The following is a 19,511-nucleotide window of genomic DNA, read 5'->3' on the forward strand; positions in this document are numbered from 1 at the left end:
TAAGGCAAAGTAACAGATGGGGTCCTATGGTCACCCCAGTGAATGCAGACTCAACCCTGGGGCAGATACCTGGACTCCAGCTGAGGCCCCACTGCCCTACGCCTGCCTTGTTAACATGGCTGAGGAAAAGGCCAAAGGATGGGAATGGTGAACAGACAGACAAAATAAACAGACGAAAGCTAAGAACAATTAATGAGAAGACCTCTGCAAGTAAATCCGAAGTAGCAAAAAGAGCCATGCAGAACAGCTTAGAAACAGCCTGCCCAGCCTCAGAGAAGAGGGCTTTGTGAAGCTTGTGTCTCTGCATGATCTAGGGGCTTGGGCCAGCTAGCTAAGTAGACACTAGAAACACGTGATAGCCTTGTCCTTCGATATCTGTGAGGGATTGGCTCCAGGACCCCCATGAATACCAAAATCTGCAGATGCTTAAGTCCCAGATATAAAACAGTGCAATATTTGCAGATAACCTACACACATCCTCCCCTATAATTTATAGCATCTCTAGATTACTTATAATACCTAATTCAATGTGAATACTAAGTGAATAGTGGTTATACTGTATTGTTCAGGGAAAAATATCAAGAACAAAAAATCTATACATCTGCTGGGTGTGGTGGCTCACACCTGTAATCCCAGCACTTTGGGAGGCCAAGGCAGGTGGATCACAAGGTCAGGAAATCAAGACCATCCTGGTTAACACGATGAAACCCTGTCTCCACTAAAAATATGAAAAAATTAGCTGGGAATGGTGGTGGTCGCCTGTAGTCCCAGCTACTTGGGAGGCTGAGGAGGAGAATGGCGTGAACCCAGGAGGCGGAGCTTGCAGTGAGCCGAGATCGTGCCACTGCACTCCAGCCTGGGCAACAGAGCGAGACTCTGTCTCAAAAAAAAAAAAAAAAAAAAATCTATACATCGTCAGTACAGATGCAATTTTTTTTTTTCAAATATTTTCAAACTGTGGCTGGTTGAATCCACAGATACAGAACCCACATATATGGAGGGCTGACTCTACATTTACAACAGGAGATTAGGAATAGGTTACAAAACTGTATCTTATGATCCCATTTTTTAAAAAAAGACAAAAAACAAGTATACACTGTATACCCAAAAGAGATTCAGGAAGAGGTTAACAGCTATTTTAGTTTTAGGTGTTGCCATAGGTGACTCCTTTTCCTCCAGCTTTTCTATTTTTTCAAATATTTTTCAACAAGCATGTGTTAATTTGATAAGAAAACATCTTAAATAAAAAATCAAGATACAGAGATATTAAGTCATAGATTTTGTCACATAGATTTATTTTATCATTATTTTTTGAGACAAAGTCTTGCTGTTGTTGCTCAGGCTGGAGTGCAATGGCATGATCTCAGCTCACTGCAACCTCCGCCTCCCAGGTTCAAGTGACTCTCCTGCCTCAGCCTCCCGAATAGCTGGGATTACAGGTGTGTGCCACCATGCCTGGCTAATTTTTATATTTTTGGTAGAGATGGGGTTTCACCATGTTGGCCAGGCTGTTCTCGAACTCCTGACCTCAGGTGATCCATCTGCCTCGGCCTCCCAAAGTGCTGGCATTACAGGCGTGAGCCACCACGCCTGGTGTCACATAGACATTTTTATCCTATGTAGACTGAATATATGGAATATTGACTTTATAGTACCACTATAATAGCAACTTAAATACCACTCAGGAAAATCTGAGGATGCAATACAATATCTCTGATTCTAGTTTATAATGAAAAAATGACAGCCTAGGTGAAGTGTATTAGACATTGTAAATCTCAGACAAACCCAGGTGCAGTACAGAGCTCCAGGAGTCCCACGTGGGAACCTGGGAGTCCTCCATGAGTGGTGAAAGTTAGGAGAAATGCTGAGTACTACAAAAGCAGCCACAAACTGCTGGAGGAGGAAGCACTCCATAGGTTCAGCTCCCTGGCTCAACCACACCTCACATGCCAGTACCAAGGGTGGCCTTCTTAGTTCCTCTCTCACCCAAAATGTTTCAGTCCAGTCTAGCACAGTCTGTAGACCCAGATATCTTCCAATGTTCTAATGGAAGTCAATGGGAAAATTAAGAGTTGCTTTCCAAGTATTTAATTTGTAGTCAACCTAGCCTAAAACTGAGTGTCAATGGGCCTCAAAGACTTTGCTTTTTGCAGGACCAATATGAAATGGAAAATAGAGTTGAATGGGAGAGAGGCTGTGGTTTACTACAAGGAAGAACCTTCTACTCTGGGACTGTACAGGAGAGGAAGGAGCCATCTCGTGAGGCAGCAAGCGATGCAGGAAGAATCTAGCCCTGGGCAGGGGTGGGCGCAGATGGTACCAGGGAGCCCTTTCCAACTCCACCTGCTGGTGCCCAGCACCTTCATACACCACTTGAGCTCCCCCAACCTTCTGGATACTCAGGTCTTGTGCATTCTCTTGTATCACAGAGAGACACAAATGACTGTCTAGTTTTTAGTGTCCATTTGCTACAACAATCAAAATGTATAGAATTCAAAAAACGCTTTAAAAAGCTCAAGTTTAAATTTAAATTTAACTGAACCTCAGTATTTGATAGATCTCCTTTTTTTACTCAAGTAAAAAACAGCTTGGGGCCGGGTATGGTGGCTCACGCCTGTAATCCCAGTACTTTGGGAGGCCAAGGCAGGAGGATTACTTGAGGCCTGGAGTTCAAGACCAGCCTGGCCAACATGGTGAAACCTTGTCTCTACTAAAAATACAAAAATTAGCCAGGCACGGTGGTGCACGTCTGTAATCCCAGCTACTTGAGAGGCTGATAGATGAGAATCACTTGAATCTGGGAAGCGGAGGTTGCAGTAAGCCGAGATTACACCACTGCACTCCAGCCTGGGTGACAGAGACTCTGTCTCAAAACAAAACCAAACAAAACAGAACAAAACAAAACAAAAACCCCCATAAAAGAAAAACCAAAAAAACAGGTTGGGTGCAGTGGCTCACACCTATAATCCCAGCACTTTGGGAGGCCAAGGCAGGAGGATCACTTAAGACCAGGAGTTCAAGACCAGCCTGGGTAACACAGTGAGACTCTGTCTCTGCAAAAATAAAAGAAAATGAGCTGGGTGTGGTGGCACGTGCCTGTAGTTCTAGCTACTCAGGGTGCGGAGGTGGGAGGATTACTTGAGCCCAGGAGGTTGAGGCTACAGTGAGCTATAATCATGCCATTGCACTCCAGCATGGACGACAGAGCAAGACCCCAACTCTAAAAAAAATTTTTTTTAAATAAAATAAAAAAATAAAAAACATGAGTAAGCAAAGCAACTGATCTCTAGTGAGGTGAACTCAAGACAAGGGTCGGCGGGAGTTCTCTCCACAGACTGCTGTGCCAGAACCAGTGGAGAGTTTAGATAGCCAGGTGTGAGAGGCAATGGGAAGAACGAGTTCTAGAATCTTTGCTACTGACACAGCCATTTCTGGTTGGTTTATGGAGGGTAAACCCATTGAACTTCTTCAATGTTAAACAAAAATTCACCATCACCATGGTCAACTAAAGCAAAAGGCTATTAGACAGGTTGAGAAGCTGATTTTTTTTTTTTTTTTTTTGAGACGGAGTCTCGCTCTGTTGCTCAGGCTGGAGCGCAGTGGCACGATCTTGGCTCACTGCAAGCTCCGCCTCCTGGGTTCACGCCATTCTCCTGCCTCAGCCTCCAGAGTAGCTGGGACTACAGGCGCCCGCCACCACGCCCAGCTAATTTTTTGTATTTTTAGGAGAGACGGGGTTTCACCGTGTTAGCCAGGATGGTCTCGATCTCCTGCCCTCGTGATCTGCCCGCCTCGGCCTCCCAAAGTGCTGGGATTACAGGCGCGAGCCAACGTGCCCAGCCGAGACACTGATTTTTGAAGACACGGTACTTATATGACAACAAATGAAAAGATCCCAGGACACTAACTCTGTCTTGAAGCATTCACCACCGCTGAGTGAGAATGCGCTACACTTGACTGCTAAAAAGGGGGGCAGCGGGATTTATAGTGGTGTACTTAAGACAAGACTATACTTGTCTGTCAGGAGCCAGGATAAAAAGAAATGATGTGGCTCTGCCCTGATAAGCCAGCGGGAGGGCACATTCCCACAACATCATCTCCATCTCATGCCAGCCCCGAAGCCGGAGGTCATCACTGCATTTTTCACAGGGTTTTCCCCAAGCAGAGGTAATTTGAAAGGAACAGTGGACAGAAGATGGACAAACAGGTGGGAAGGATAGGGGGACACGAAGATTCTGATAGCTGAGCAGAGTTCTGGCTGGAACTCTGGGGTTGCTATCATCAGACAACCATTTGCGATTTAAGAAGCAGGTCAGATCGTATTTAAACTCTCCTCATAAGGAAGATGGAACAACTGAGGTTTGTGTGCAGTGCAACCTTTTACTTGGCTGCAAAGCCCCAGTAATCTTCAATAAGGGACAAGGTCTCTGGCTCCCAGCATTTCTCCAATTCTCTAGCAGCCCCTGGATGACCCAGCATAGATCAGATTTACTCACCCAGTGTTTCCGATCAACATCTTCATCTGCATCCCACTTGCGAGTTAAGAAAGGGTGTTTTTTACTGATTATTTCTCCTTCAAAGAAGGTCGTAAGGGTTGGATACTCCTATGGTAAAAACCCAAATACCAAAATAAGATGTTGACTGAGAGTTTTTAACCTTTTTACAAAAGAAGAATCAACTTCACTCTAACTTGTTTCCAGTACCTAGACACTGCTACCTGACAATCCAAACCAGAGTTAGATCCAGCCAGTTTGCCAACAGGCTGTGGCAATGGATCTGAATCTAAATCACCCAGAGAATGAAAGGTTTCCTGCATTTTGCCAGCAGCAGACAGCCCTTCTTTGACTTCAATTGTTACATGCTAGTCTCTTAGAAAATAATTTGGATGTTTCCACAAATAAATTTTGAATATTCTAGCATACAAAGCAGATCATAACTTAGTAGATTTTATTTTCCAAGTAAAATATCTTAGATTTTACCCAAAGAGGCTCCAAAATCACTGTGTTTACCGCTAAGGCTCCCTCAAGCCACTGGTTCTCCAACTGGCTCAGTCATTTGTCCCTTTTACACCAATTCTCCAAGGTTCCAGGGTGGATTTTGGGGTAAAATACTTTTTTATTTTTCCTGAGACAGAGTCTTGCTCTGTCGCCCAGGCTGGAGTGCAGTGGCACAATTTCAGCTCACTGCAACCTCCTCCCACACCCTGGGTTTAAGTGATTCTCCTACCTCAGCCTCCCGAGTAGTTGGGATTACAGGTGGCCGCCACCACGCCCAGCTAATGTTTGTATTTTTAGTAGAGACGGGGTTTTGCCATGTTGGCCAGGCTGGTCTTGAACTCCTGACCTCAGGTGATCCATCCACCTTGGCCTCCCAAAGTGCAAGGATTACAGGTGTGAGCCACTGCACCCAGCCTAGAATACCTTTTATTTTGGCTGGGCATGGTGGCTCATGCCTGTAATCCCAGCACTTTGGGAGGCTGAGGTGGGAGGATCACCTGAGATCAGGAGTTCAAGACCAACCTGACCAACATGGAGAAACCGCATCTCTACTAAAAATACAAAATTAGCTGGGCGTGGTGGCGCATGCCTGTAATCCCAGCTACTCGGGAGGCTGAGGCAGGAGATTGCTTGAACCTGGAGGCGGAGTTTACAGTGAGCCGAGATCACGCCATTGCACTCCAGCCTCGGCAATAAGAGTGAAACTCTGTCTCAAAAAAAAAAAAAAAGTAAATACTTTTTTTCAGTGTTCTACATGTTCAGAGAAACTTCTAGTAATGAACTATACAAATGGTCCCTGAAGGTAGTCTTAGAATACCTTGATATACAGGGATACATTTAATTCTGTCACATGAACTAAGAACAACTTATATGAGGAAAAACATATGAACTAAGAACAATTTATACGAGGAAAAACATGTAAATCATATCTGAATGTAAAAACCACGCCATTGAAAATGTAAGCAAGAAGCCATGTGCTGGCTTGGGTGCTTTGTTAATTGCTCTTTGTTCATGCGTTAATAAGTAGGCACCAATGATTTTTAAAAAGATTAATAAGACAAAAAGTTAACATCATAAAAAGTCTACAATTTCTCTGCATTTGTAGAAACCAACCAACCACCCACCTCTCAGGCTACCTTGCCAAGCCCCTGGTGTCTGCCAGGAGCACGGTTATGAGAGAGTCACTGGCCTGGCAAACCACAGATTACAGTCCTAACGTTGAGGACTGCAGAGGGCCCACGTTTTTCCTTCAGATCAGATGTAAGCCCCTCGTATTCTGCATCAAACACCTCATTCTGATGGCTTTGCCACATCTACCAACCTGGCCTGCATGTAGTGCAGGACCTTCCTGAGAGAGGCTGCCACAGTAAAAGCCACTGGCACAGTGGCTCCCAGGAAACGACATCACCACCGCTGCAGGTGACTAGGAGGCCTGCTTTAGGATGACACCGTGGAGGGGATCTGTTTCCTTAACAGTGAACTTAAAATATGATAAATCTAACACTGCCCCAAACCCACAACCCCCCATCCTAACACTGTTGCTGGATTCTTCACATATTTAAATACATAGACTGAAAAAATGAGAGAGGAGAAATTTTCCTAAATGTAAACCTAATTTTTAAGGTATAAGCTAATTTTTTTTTTTTGGGGGGGACAGAGTCTCGCTCTGTTGCCCAGGCTGGAATGCAGTGGTGCGATCTTGGCTCACTGCAACCTCTGCCTCCCGGGTTCAGGTGATTCTCCTGCCTCAGCCTCCCGAGTAGCTGGGATTATAGGTGCATGCCACCACGCCTGTCTAATTTTTTGTATTTTTAGTAGAGACGGGGTTTCACGGTGTTAGCCCGGATGGTCTTGATCTCCTGACCTCATGATCCACCCGCCTCGGCCTCCCAAAGTGCTGGGATTACAGGCGTTGAGCCACTGCACCCAGCCGGTATAAACTAACTTTTAATTATAATCTGTTCTAGGAAAGACTACTAAGGAAAAAAGTTCTCAATAAATCACCACTTGCATTTGAGATTTTAAACTAGAAGCTATTTTTTTTTTTTTGAGATGGAGTCTCACTCTGTCGCCTAGGCTGGAGTGCAGTGGTACGACGTTGGTTCACTGCAACCTCCGCCTCCCGGGTTCAAGCAATTCTCTGTCTCAGCCTCCCGAGTAGCTGGGATTACAGGTACCCACCACCACGCCCAGCTAATTTTTGTATTTTTTAGTAGAGACGGGGTTTTGCCATCTTGGCCAGGATGGTCTTGAACTCCTGACCTCGTGATCCACCCGCCTCGGCCTCCCAAAGTGCTGGGATTACAGGCATGAGCCAACTAGATACTATTTATATTATTTTTCTGAGTTTCAAGCTTTAATCTTTTTTCTGAACTTCCTTGAAAGGGATAGGATGAAATGATAAAGAGGTTTTAATACAAGGCCAAGCCTGGTGCCTCACACCTGTAATGCCAGCACTCTAGGGGGCCAACGCAGGAGGATCACTTGAGCCTAGGAGATCAAGACCAGCTTGGGCAACATAGTAAGACCCGGTCTCTATTTTTAAAAAAGGGAGGGGTGGGGAGGAGGTCCTAATATGATTAAAATACTTATGGTTTAAATCACTAGTTTTCCTAATGAATAATTCTGCATCGACTTCTTTGTAAACATACTTTAGGCAGTATATCGGGGTGACTACAGGGTACCCTCAAACTTTGAGAATTAAATAAAATAAATACCTAATAAATGAGATTCAGTGTGTACAGAAGTCACCGAAAAGATAAAATATTCTCAGAGCAGGAACAGGAAATTCAAGCACTTTATTACAGCCCAATGATGGGTAATTTATAGAGCGAACGAAAAACCATGTCAGAAGAAAGGATATTGAGAAACGAGTAAGAGAGGCAGCAAAAGCAGGAGTGGGCATGCCTTGGTGGGTCTGGCTGTTGTCAGACATTGAAGTCCCCCAACTAATCCTCCCACTGATTCCAGGCTCACCCAGAACTGTCTGGTGATGGGTACCATGACTTTCCATGTAGACCTGTCTTCTGGGGGATTAACATTCAATTGGCCAAGAAGTCAACAGGAACTTCTGGAACATACAGGAATCTCATTCTGTGACAAAAACTGGCACTTTTGTTTTTGTGAGTTTTGGTAGGTGTGACCTGTCTCCCTAGTTAAGCACAAGTCTAGCACAACTTCAGCTGGAGCTTCCAACCCTTCCAAACCCAAGTAATGAGTAAGTGGGGGGCCTGCCCATGGCCCCCAAAGGCTGGGCTCCCAGGTACCCCCTGAAAGCTGCTGGGTTCCCCGGAAAGGTCGCCTCTCTTGACTGATGGATGGCTCAAAAGTGCAAAAGGAATGTTATTTCATATTTATTCTTTACATTTCTAGAATTTCACTTCCAGAAGGCATGAAAACAAACTTTAAAGCTCTGTTTTGCAATGTGGTAATTCCTCAAAGAGCTAAAAACAGAACTATCATTCGACCCAGCAATCCCATTATTGGGTATATACCCAGAGGAATATAAATCATTCTACTATAAAGATACATGCATGCAAATGTTCACTGTAGCACACTATTCACAATAGTAAAAAGTGGGTCAACCTAAATGCCCATCAATGACAGATTGGATAAAGAAAACGTGGTATATATACACCAAGGAATACTATGCAGCCATAAAAAGAAATGAGATCATGTCTTTTGCGTGAACATGGGTAGAGCTAGAGGCCGTTATCCTAAGCAAACTAATGCAGGAACAGAAAACCAAATACCGCCCTTATAAGTAGGAGCTATATGATGAGAACTCATGGGCTCAAAGAAGGAAACAACAGGCTCACGCCTGTACTCCCAGCACTTTGGGAGGCCGAGGCAGGCAAATCACCTGAGGTCAAGAGTTCGAGACCAGCCTAGCCAACATGGTGAAACCCCATCTCTACCAAAAGTACAAAAAAAATTTAGCCTGGTGTGGTGGTACATGCTACCTGGGAAGCTGAGCAGGAGAACTGCTTGAACCTAGGAGGCAGAGGTTGTAGTGAGCAGATATTGCACCACTGCGCTCAAGCCTGGGCAACAGAGCGAGACTTCATCTCAAAAGAAAAAAGAAGGGAAGAACAGACAATGGGGCCTACTTGAGGGTAGAGGGTAGGAAAAGGGAGAGGAGCAGAAAAAATAACTATTCAGTACTAGGCTTAGTACCTGGGTGACAAAATAATCTCCACAACAGTTATATAGGTAAACTGTGACATAAGTTTATCTATATATCAAACCTGCACATGTACACCCAAGCCTAAAATAAAAATTAAAACAAAACAAACACAGCTGTGCTTGTTTGTGAATGTGAGGTAGCTAAGAGGCCATTTATCTCTTTTTTTTTTTTTGACACTTATCTCCTTTTTTTTTTTTTGACACGAAGTCTCACTCTGTTGCCCAGGTTGGAGTCCAGTGGCATGATCTGAACTCACCACAAACTCTGCCTCCCGGGTTCAAGCGATTCTCCTGCCTCAGCCTCCTGAGTAGCTGGGATTACAGGTGCCCGCCACCACGTCCAGCTAATTTTTGAATTTTTAGTAGAGATGGAGTTTCACCATGTTGTCCAAGCTGGTCTCGAACTCCTGACCTCAGGCGATCCAGCTGCCTCAGCCTCCCAAAGTGCTGGGATTGCAGGCATGAGCCACCGTGCCTGGCCTGTCTCCATTTTAGTAGATACTTTTCCATATTGTATATGTGAGGAAGGCAACTACTATGACTAAAACCCAAATTATAGTTTAATTAAAATAAATTAAAAATTTGATATTTTTGCCAGGCACGGTGGCTCATGCCTGTAGTCCCTGCACTTTGGGAGGCCAAAGTGGGTGGTTCATCTGAGGTCAGGAGTTCAAGACCAGCCTGGCCAACATGGTAAAACCCCATTTCTACTAAAAATACAAAAATTAGCCATGTGTGGTGGCACACGCCTGTAATTCCAGCTACTCGGGAGGCTGAGGCATGGGAACTGCTTGAACCTGGGAGGTGGAAGTTGCAGTGAGCTGAGATTACACAACTGCACTCCAGCCTGGGTGACAGAGCAAGACTCTGCCTCAAAAAAAAAATAAAAAAATAAAAATAAAAATAAAAAATTGATATTTTAACAAATATAAATGGAAAAGAAAAAAAAAGCTAAATACAGGTACAAAATTTATTCAAAGATTCATTGTAGTTTTCTGCATTTTACTATTATCTACAGCAACCATATACTAGACTTATAATTTTAAAAGTTATCAGGCTGGGTGCGGTGGCTCACGCCCGTAATCCCAACACTTTGGGAGGCCAAGGAGGGTGGACACTTGAGGTCAGGAGTTCGAGACCAGTCTGGCCACCATGGCGAAACCCTGTTTCTACTAAAAATAAAAAAGTTAGTTAGGCAGGGTGGCGCACGCCTATAATCCCAGCTACTCGGGAGGCTGAGACAGGAGAATCGCTTGAACTTGGGAGGCAGAGGTTGTGGTAAGGTGAGATCACACCACTGCACTCCAGCCTGGGTGACCAAGACTCTCTCAAAAAAAAAAAGTTATTGGCCAGGCGCGGTGGCTCACACATGTAATCCCAGCACAATGGGAGGCCGAGACGGGCGGATCATGAGGTCAGGAGATCGAGACCATCCTGGCTAACACGGTGAAACCCCGTCTCTACTAAAAATACAAAAAAATTAGCCGGGCGTGGTGGCGGGCACCTGTACTCCCAGCTACTCGGGAGGCTGAGGCAAGAGAATGGCGTGAACCGAGGAGGCGGAGCTTGCAGTGAGCCGAGATAGCGCCACTGCACTCCAGCCTGGGTGACTGAGCGAGACTCCATCTCAAAAAAAAAAAAAAAGTTATCACATAGTTGCACAACTTTGTGAATACACTAAAAACCAATGAACTGTATACTTTAAATGGGTGAAATGTATGGTATGTGAATATATCTCAATAAAGCTACTAAAAAACATTATTTAAAAAGAATTCTTCTACATCTAAGGCCTGAGCAGGACTTGCTTTAACTCAACACCCCTGCAGCAGCATAACGTGGTCTATTTATTGCTCGACCAGGAACAGGCAACTCTGGGGAGGGTATGTGCTCATCGAGGCCACGCCATCTGCAGAGGTTTTGTTAAGAGCCTAGGGCTCCCCTTGGGTTAGCCCCCAATGAAGGGCCATTGTCAGTGCCCCCTCCTCAAAGGAGCCTGACTGCTGCTCTCGACTCACGGGGGCTTCCTAAAGGAAGGGCTACTTGCTCCCGATGGAGAGCTCAATGCCATTAGCATTTCTGTATACTTCTTCAAGATTTCGAATGCTACTTACCATTTCTGTGCAGCTTCTTATCACCCAAATGACTGGTTTTGGAGTCAGCGTTAACATTCCAATGCCTTACACACTTGCCGGTTTCCTTACGAAATTCAGTGTTTATGTTCTGCACCCAGTTAACTAATGTATTTGGCTACCTGAGAGTTGAGCATATTCTGTTTTAGTATCTTTTCTCCTACCACAAACCCAAAGGCTGGAATCCTGTATTTTGCTATCACTTCTACTCCTACTTGATTTGATACAATTCTCGAGTTAAAGAAGAAATACCTTTAGTCTCAACAACAAACTTCATAGGAGATCCTTAATCAGTTAAGCTTCTAATAGAAAAGCAGATAGGAACCAGGAGCCAGAAACTTGTCTTAAGACTGAGGCTCGTCAGGACTTTACAAGAGAATCGCATATTAGTATCATATTCGAGTCTGTCATTTTCTCTAACATTGTTTCCTTACCCCCAGAACAAGTCCATTGATTGTCTTAGACAGAGCAGGGATTTTTTTTTTTTTTTGAGACAAAGTTTCGCTCTTGTTGCCCAGGCTGGAGTGCAATGGTGCAATCTTGGCTCACTGCAACCTCCGCCTCCCGGGTTCAAGCGATCCTCCTGCCTCAGCCTCCTGAGTAGCTGGGATTACAGGCACCTGCCAACATGCCCAGCTAATTTTTGTATTTTTAGTAAAGACGGGGTTTCACCATGTTGACCAGGCTGGTCTTGAACTCCTGACCTCAAGTGATCCATCCACCTCGGCCTCCCAAAGTGCTGGGATTACAGGTGTGAGCCACCATGCCCGAACCCGATTTTTTTTTTTTTTTTTTTTAAAGAGAGAGGATCTTCCTAGGTTGCCCAGGCTGGAGTGCAGTGGCTATTCACAGGCATGATCACAGCACACTGCTGCCTTCAAATCCTAGCCTCAAGCGATCCTCCAGCCTCAGTCTTCTGAGTAGCTAGGACTGCAGGCACACACCACCATGCCTGGCTAATTTATTAAAAATTATTTGTAGCGACAAGGTCTTGCTATGCTGTCCAGGCTGGTCTTCAATTCCTGGCCCCAAGTGATCCTCCTGCTTTGACCTCCCAAAATGTTGGGATTACAGGTGTGAGCCACAGCACCCAGCCTGGAGCAGGAATTTTTAATTCTCAATTTCACAGATGAGGACACTGAAAGAAGTTAAAGGTCACAGACGCAGGAAGGGGCAGAAGAATGCCACCCCAGCTCCTTTCCACTGCCCCACCCAGCACAGCACTCTGTCCAAATACTGCTGGGTCATCAGACCATGAGAGCTGACAAAGGCCAGAGGCCCCCTGCAGCTAGGTCCAGACTGGGCATTCCCAGCATTCGGAGGGCCAGTCCAGCTACCTCCCTTCCACTTCCTGTTTCCTTGCTAATGGAAAAGAAAGGATGCTCCTCCTTGCTTTCTAAAGTCCCAGGAATTCTGAGGTTTAAAAAGTTGGTTCAAAGAAAATAAAATACTCTGCACAGCAGGTACTTCTGCTGGAAACTAGATGGTCACTTCCCTTTTCTTTTTTTTTTTTTTTTTTTTGAGACAGGGTCTTGCTCTGTTGCCCAGGTTGGAGTGCAGTGATGTGATCTTGGCTCACTGCAACCTCTGCCTCTCTGGTTCAAGCGATTCTCTGTGCCTCAGACTCCCAAGTAGCTGGAACTACAGGTCCGTGCCACTATGCCTGGCTAATTTTTTTTTTTTGTATGTTTAGTAGAGATGGGGTTTCACCATGCTGGCCAGGCTGGTCTCCCTACCTCAAGTGATCTGCACGCCTCAGGCTCCCAAAGTGTTGCGATTACAGGCATGAGCCACCGTGACCAGTCAGTAACTTTTCATTGTTCCAATGAACTAAGAGGTTTAAAGAACTTAAAAGCTCATTTTTTATAGGACTGATGCTTATCTCAGAAACTGTTAAACTTATGATGAGGGTGGTAGCTATATTCTTATTATTTTTTCCCCCAAAAAGGGTCAAAAATAAAATCAATAGTGTTGGTTGTGACAATTATGACATACTTATAAACTTTTCTTTAAAAGATTTGTGAATCTGTACACTTCTCAATAGGACACACTGAAACTGCCTGTTTTATGTTCCCTATACAGTAGCAATGCTCAGGAGTAGTCTGCTTTAATTAGGCCTCAAGGAGTTGAGACCGCCTGCCCTTAACCCCAATGAGCCTGTGGAGCACACCACAGACTTTCTAGTGCTGGTTCGTGTGAGCAAGTGCTTACCTCAGTAAGGCCTTTAATCTTCAAGTACCCACAAAGGTAAGAGTTCCCCGTGTCCACGTGCTGAAAAGAAAGGATACGCAGCCTGTCACAAATAGATAAACTTACTAGGGGACATGCAGGAGGGTACTCTGCAAATCCTGTGAGGCCAGACTGGTGGTCAGTGAACACCCAGCGCAGCCCAAGGCTCACCCAGTCTCTGGAATCCTGATAAGTTCTCCCCACACACATGCCTGTTCTGCCAAAGCAAACTGATCCCAAGACCCTCTCAATTTTCTTCAGCTGAATATCATGAGACTGAAGTGCCTTTCTGAAATGGGGTGCCCACTCAAATTCATTTTCTGTACTATCTTCAACACATGTCTCCTGGTCATCTAGAGATCTTGAGCATTGCTGGGCACAGGGCCTCTGTCTCTGCCTGTACACATGGTGTCATCCCTAACCTCAGGCTTGACTTTCTTTCTAATGTCTTTCAAGCCTTTTTCTATTTCTGTGTTGCTTAATCACTGGCCTAGGAGGTCTGCTCCTCTTCTAGTTTTTACACTAAACATCATCCTGCATTATCTCTTTATGAAATGGGCAGACTGTTCAGAAATGGCATCTTATAAAGACTTATGTGGTATAAACTTCAGTTATGAACCAAAATGCCAACCAAAAATCGGACTATATTGTGAATGTCCACTCTGTGGATGCTGTGTTTCTTAATGAAAAGAGTCAGGAGCCTAAAATAAATAGAAATAGCAGGCATAGTAGACTTTGAGGTTTAGCAGTCACCAATTACTGGTTGCTGAGACACTGCCGGATGCCTACTCAACAACCAATTTCCTCCTTTTTCACGCTGGCAGGGCCCAGTTTTTGCTCTGGTACCTACCTACCACATAAGACTTGGTCAACCTGAGGGATCTAAGGCACACAGGTGTCCCTATCCCCTTGCAAGTCATGTATTTAGGGGTGAGTGACCCATTTCTGGCCCATCAGATGTGTAAGTCTCCTGGGTGCATCTGTGAAAAATCCCTGGCTTTTGAAGAGGTGCATGAGGAAGAAATGGCTTTTTTGTCCCCTGGTGGTGACAGTATCTGCATGGAGTGTCCAGTCCTGGGGCAGACATCTAGACCACAGGGGAGAAATAGGCCAGGAAATGCTGAGGATGGTAGTACAGAAAGATGGAAAAAACTGGGCCCATCGTAGGCCTCTGAATTAACCAGCCTGAAGCCACGTCACCTCAAAACTCCTCCTGATGTGAGATTTCACCTATATCTATACAGACTCATTCTGAATAGGGAGTTTCAGATTTTATGACAATTGGATTCACTTACAAGGTAAACCCTTGAATTAAAGCAAACCAAGTACAAGGGTACCTGTGGTACACTGAGATTTTAATGTTAAGTGAGGTCTTATTTCAAGAAATTAGAATAGTTTTGTGGTATTTATCAGATTTGTGAACTTGATTACTTCCAATTATACCATAAATCAAATACTAAGCCATGCTTAAAAACTGTAATGAACTTAGTCAACCAGATGATGTCAGCACCAAAGCAAACGAACTTCAATGAAGCCAAAGTGCCTTCACAGTTTGGTGCTGGTGACAAAGGTATTCCCTGTGAAAACTGCCAAAGCATTTTAAATATCCTCATCTGCTGACCTTGGCATTGGACATTATCTAAAACAGCTAATCCACACTAACATGGTTCAGCAAAGAACTTTTATTAAAGGACACATAATTCTAACCTGAGTCTTTAAATTTCATGTATGTAATTCTCATTGAATTCAATATAGTTTGGGGTTTCACAGCTGCTGAAAAGTGTATCAGGTGGCAAGGATACTTGCTAATAAGATTAAAAATTGAAATGTAAATGGCTAACATTTTGCATGGATTATCACATGCTCAAGAATCAGAATTTCAGCTTGGCTTCCATTCAACCAAGTGTCTCTCTGCGCAAATTGATCTTGATAATGGTTGGTGAACTCAAATACACCACAACGCATAAAGCTTTTGCCAAACGGCAGGCGAGCATCTCAAGAAAGATAACAGGGCACGTGTTTAGCAAGAAGGTCTCACAGCACAGCTGTGTCCAACGGCTGTTCTTTTAAATATTCCTTTCACAGCGACCAGGGCTCCCTTCTACTGCTGGCTTCTTAGACGGCAGAGGAGGAAAGAGGAGTCACAGTAAGTAGGGGGTGGAGAGGAGACCCAGTCAGAAACTCACAAAGGTTTGAGGAACTCTTTACACTAGAATCACAGAAAAGAAAGTACTCCAAAACAACAACATCAACAACAAAAACACATGAAAAGATGCACAACATCACAGTCATTATAGAAATTCAAATCAACACTACAGTGAGAGACCACTTCAAACACACTAGGATGGCTACAACAAAAAAGATGAACAGTGAGTGTTGGCGAGGATGTGGAGAAACTGGAACCCTCACCCACTGCTGGTGGAAATGTAAAACAATGCAGGGGCAGTTTCTCTAAATGTTAAAAAAGAGTTACCATGTGACCCAGCAATTGCACTCCCAGGTAGTTATCTACCGAAGTGAAATATACATCCACATAAAAACTTGTACATAAATGTTCATAGCAGTATTATTCATAGTAGCCAGAAGTGGAAACAACCCAAATGTCCATCAACTGATCAATGGATAAACAAAATGTTGTATATCCATTCAATGGACAATTGTCACAATGAACAATGCAACAATAAAAAGGAATATAAGTGCTGATACATATTACCATATGGATGAACCTTGAGGACATTATACTAAGTGAAAGAAGCCAATCTCAAAGGGACAAATACTATATGATTATATGAAATGTCCAGAATAGACAAACAACAACAAAAACAGATGAGCAGTTGCCTAGGATTGGAGTGGGGGTTATGGCTAAGGGTTACAAGGTTTCCTTTTGGGGTGATGAAAATATTCTAAAATTAGGTTGTGGTGGTGGTTAAACAACTGTGAATATACTAAAAACTATTGAATTGTACACCTTAAATAAGTGAATTGTATCTAAATAAAGATACAAAAAGAAAGAAAAGAAACAAAAAGAAGCTGAGTTATAAAAGGCAGAAGTATTTTAAGTCTAAGAAGGCTGTGTCTGACAAACTAGTCCTGGCTGAAAAACCAGATGATGGGGCAACTCACATGCCACTGACTAGTCGTGATGATGACCAAGCAGCTCACCAATCCAGACGTAGGGCAGCATTCATTGGCATGACCACCACCCCCACCATCAGACATCTTACTCAAGTGGCTCCCAGCCATCCACCAGGTTTCTGCTCTGGGCTGCCTGAGACCTATCAGCCCTGCCCCAACTCAACCACCGCTTCCCTTGGTTCATGATTCTCCTTCTGAAAGGAGCTCAGAAGTGATACCCTAATGACAGAAGGGAGCAGCAGTTGCTGCAGTAGCCAAAGCAGACTCCCCTTTGACGCCTGGCTATCCTGCCAATTGTCCCCTACTACATCAGAAACCATCAAACTGAACAACAGGGACAAATCCAAGATCATCCCAAACGTGACCCACCCAGGGATCTCACCTCCAGAATTCTATGACTAGGTGCAAAACAAACCGAAAAACCCCTGTACCTTCATACTCGACTCTCACATTTTAAGAAAAAGAGAAGAGGATCACCACATTAGGCACACAATTATGAAGACAAAAATATTTCAGCCACAATCGTATTTCCATTATAATAAATATCGTGGCTCATGATAGAACTTTACAGCCCAAAGATATGATTAACATGACGATGCTGTTTCAAGTAAGCAGAGAAAATGATTTATTCCCACAAAGCAGTATGAGAATAAAAGAGTGATGAGTGCTCTGCAGTTAGCACAAAGAAAAGGCACCCTCATTGTCTTTTGGATGGGAGACCTACTCTTCAGAAGTGAAACTAAGATTTGTTTTAAATGACCAAGAGGAGAGCTTGAGGAACAGATATACTGTACATTCCACCCTCACACCCCGGGGGGGTGGGGCGGTGGGGGGCAGTGGGGCAGCACACAGTGCCTTTCAGAGGGACAGGTGCTTGCAGGGGCTTCTGGGAACAGCCTGGCAGACGAGGTGTCAGACTAAGGAAAAAAGGGCAAAGGGAAGGGGAAAGGGGTCCTTAGGCAGGCAGGGGTAGGTATAGAGGAGGAAGAGTTTCATGGGGAGGGGAGATAAAAGAGTATTCACCACTGCCACTCCATTTCAGCTGGCAAAAAGTGTCAAGCCTGAGAGGAGTGAGGTGTGGGAAAGGCCCAGACAAGTGAAGCTGTACTTCCGAAGCTGATCAGGGACTGGCAGCAGGTATTCAGGAATCCAGGTCAAACGAGGGGAGGCGACTGGACATGAACTAAAATTGGGTGAGTTAGATTTCCCAGTACATGGGTACCAGAGACTAAGAGGAAGCCCTGTGCCTGTGTAGAGAAAAGTTAAGAACAGGAAAGAGGGTCCCCTGGAACCAGGATCGAGCAAGACGAAGGTATGGGGTGGGGAAGTCTGGATAGAGGCCCGGAAGACTGGGAAAAGACCGCAAATGGTCCCAGAGCAGGGGCAGGAGGCCTGGGGGTGGAGAAGCTGGAAGGAGCTGGGTGCCTGGACCATCAAGAGAGAGAAGCAGTGAGTGGAACAGGGGACCCAGGAGGCAACATCCCAACAGACTGTGAGCAGCACTCAGGGAGTAAGTGCCTGGTCTTGAGGTGAGGCCAGGGCCTGACCAATCAGTTGTGGGTTAGGTGCTCCCCCGTCTAGGGGTCTGATGAAGCCCTCCTAAGGAGATCTCAGGAGGAGGAAGACCCCAAGGTCTGCGGATTCCTGGAACTGAGGAAGGGGCAGGAGGGCATGTCTCAGGTCTGAGAGAACCTGACGTGGGCCCAGACATGGGGAGGGTCCCGAGTCTGGTGAAACCAATGGAGAGTTCTTCAGGGTCTGAAAAGGGCTGGTGGCAGTCCCTGATCTAGGGACGACAGGTCATGGGGAGGAAGGACCCAGGCCTTGCCCGAGTCATGAGGGGCTTCCGGATCCCAGACAGGCCGGTCACGGGCTTCAAGTCTGGGAGTGTTCGAGGTCCGCCAGGAGCCGGTCACGACGGGCTCTGGGTCCGAAGGGGCAGGTCAGGGCTGGGGCTCGGAGAGTGTGAGACACAGGCTGGGCAGGTCCCGGGTGGGAAGCGCCGGGTGCAGGAGGCCCCGGCGGCAAGGGCCTGTTCCGCCGCTGCGGGCTCGAGGAGCCGAGGCGGGCACGGCCCGTGAACGCCGCGAGGAGGCCCTCGGGCCCCGGCCCGGCCCGGCGCTCACCTGCAGCACCACCTCTACGTCGTACGAGTTCCCCTTGCTCTTCTGGTGGCCGCGGAACTTGGAGCCGCTGTAGAGCAGGCTGGTGGCCACGCCGGGCTGCTGGGTGTTGATAGGCGGCGGCGGGATGAGTGAGGCCGCGGAGGCAGCGGAGGCACCGGCCGGCGGGGGACACTCGGTGCGGACCGGCATCGCGGGGTCCCCCGGAGCCAGGGCTGGGGGGAGTGGGAGAGGAACCGCCGCCGCCGCGCGGGAGCCGAGGAGGGTGACGGGGAGGGAGAGGCCGGGGCGCGCACGCGCGGGGTGGGGGCGGGAGGGGCGACCACCCGCCCGCTGCCTGCGGACCAAGCGCTCCGGCCGCCACCGGGACCCAGGGACCTGTGAGCAGGGCCTCCCACTACTGAGCTGGGTCCCCCTCCCGACTTGCCCTCGCGCACACATACACACACACGGACACTCACAGACACACAGACACAGACACAGACACACACACACACACACACACACACAAACACACACAGACACACACCCCGCCCCTTCCGATTGGCTCAGGCGAGCCTGGGGGGCGGGAGCAGGCTCACGCGGCGCTTCCGCCCATTGGCGGGAGAAGAAAACACGTGGCGCGGTGCGCGAGCGGCCAGCTGGGACTTGTAGTCTTCTCGCCGAGGCGCGGCGTGGATGGGGCGGGGCGAGGTGCGTTTGTGATGCTGATT

The 19,511-nt window shown here is 46.2% G+C and overlaps 1 protein-coding gene across 3 annotated transcripts in view; it reads right to left on the reverse strand.

Annotated features, from left to right (window-relative positions):
* GID4 (GID complex subunit 4 homolog) overlaps positions 1–19,510 on the reverse strand; it is a 29,155-nt gene extending 9,645 nt beyond the window's left edge. The window contains exons 1-4 of one of the 3 annotated variants that reach the window (XM_054535484.2): positions 18,802–19,481; positions 13,523–13,582; positions 4,497–4,604; positions 1,705–2,043 (exon numbers count right to left, since the gene is read on the reverse strand). In XM_054535484.2, coding sequence (XP_054391459.2) covers positions 1,720–2,043; positions 4,497–4,604; positions 13,523–13,582; positions 18,802–19,239 — 930 coding nt within the window. In that variant the 5' untranslated portion in view covers positions 19,240–19,481 and the 3' untranslated portion in view covers positions 1,705–1,719. Of the gene's footprint in view, positions 1–1,704; positions 2,044–4,496; positions 4,605–13,522; positions 13,583–18,801 lie in introns of those variants that run through there. The other 2 variants (XM_002827110.6, XM_009251368.4) reach the window with 2 other exon arrangements.
* Between the last annotated feature and the right edge of the window lies 1 nt (position 19,511).

Source organism: Pongo abelii, chromosome 19 (assembly GCF_028885655.2).
Source record: "Pongo abelii isolate AG06213 chromosome 19, NHGRI_mPonAbe1-v2.0_pri, whole genome shotgun sequence".
Classification (NCBI taxonomy): Eukaryota; Metazoa; Chordata; class Mammalia; order Primates; family Hominidae; genus Pongo; species Pongo abelii.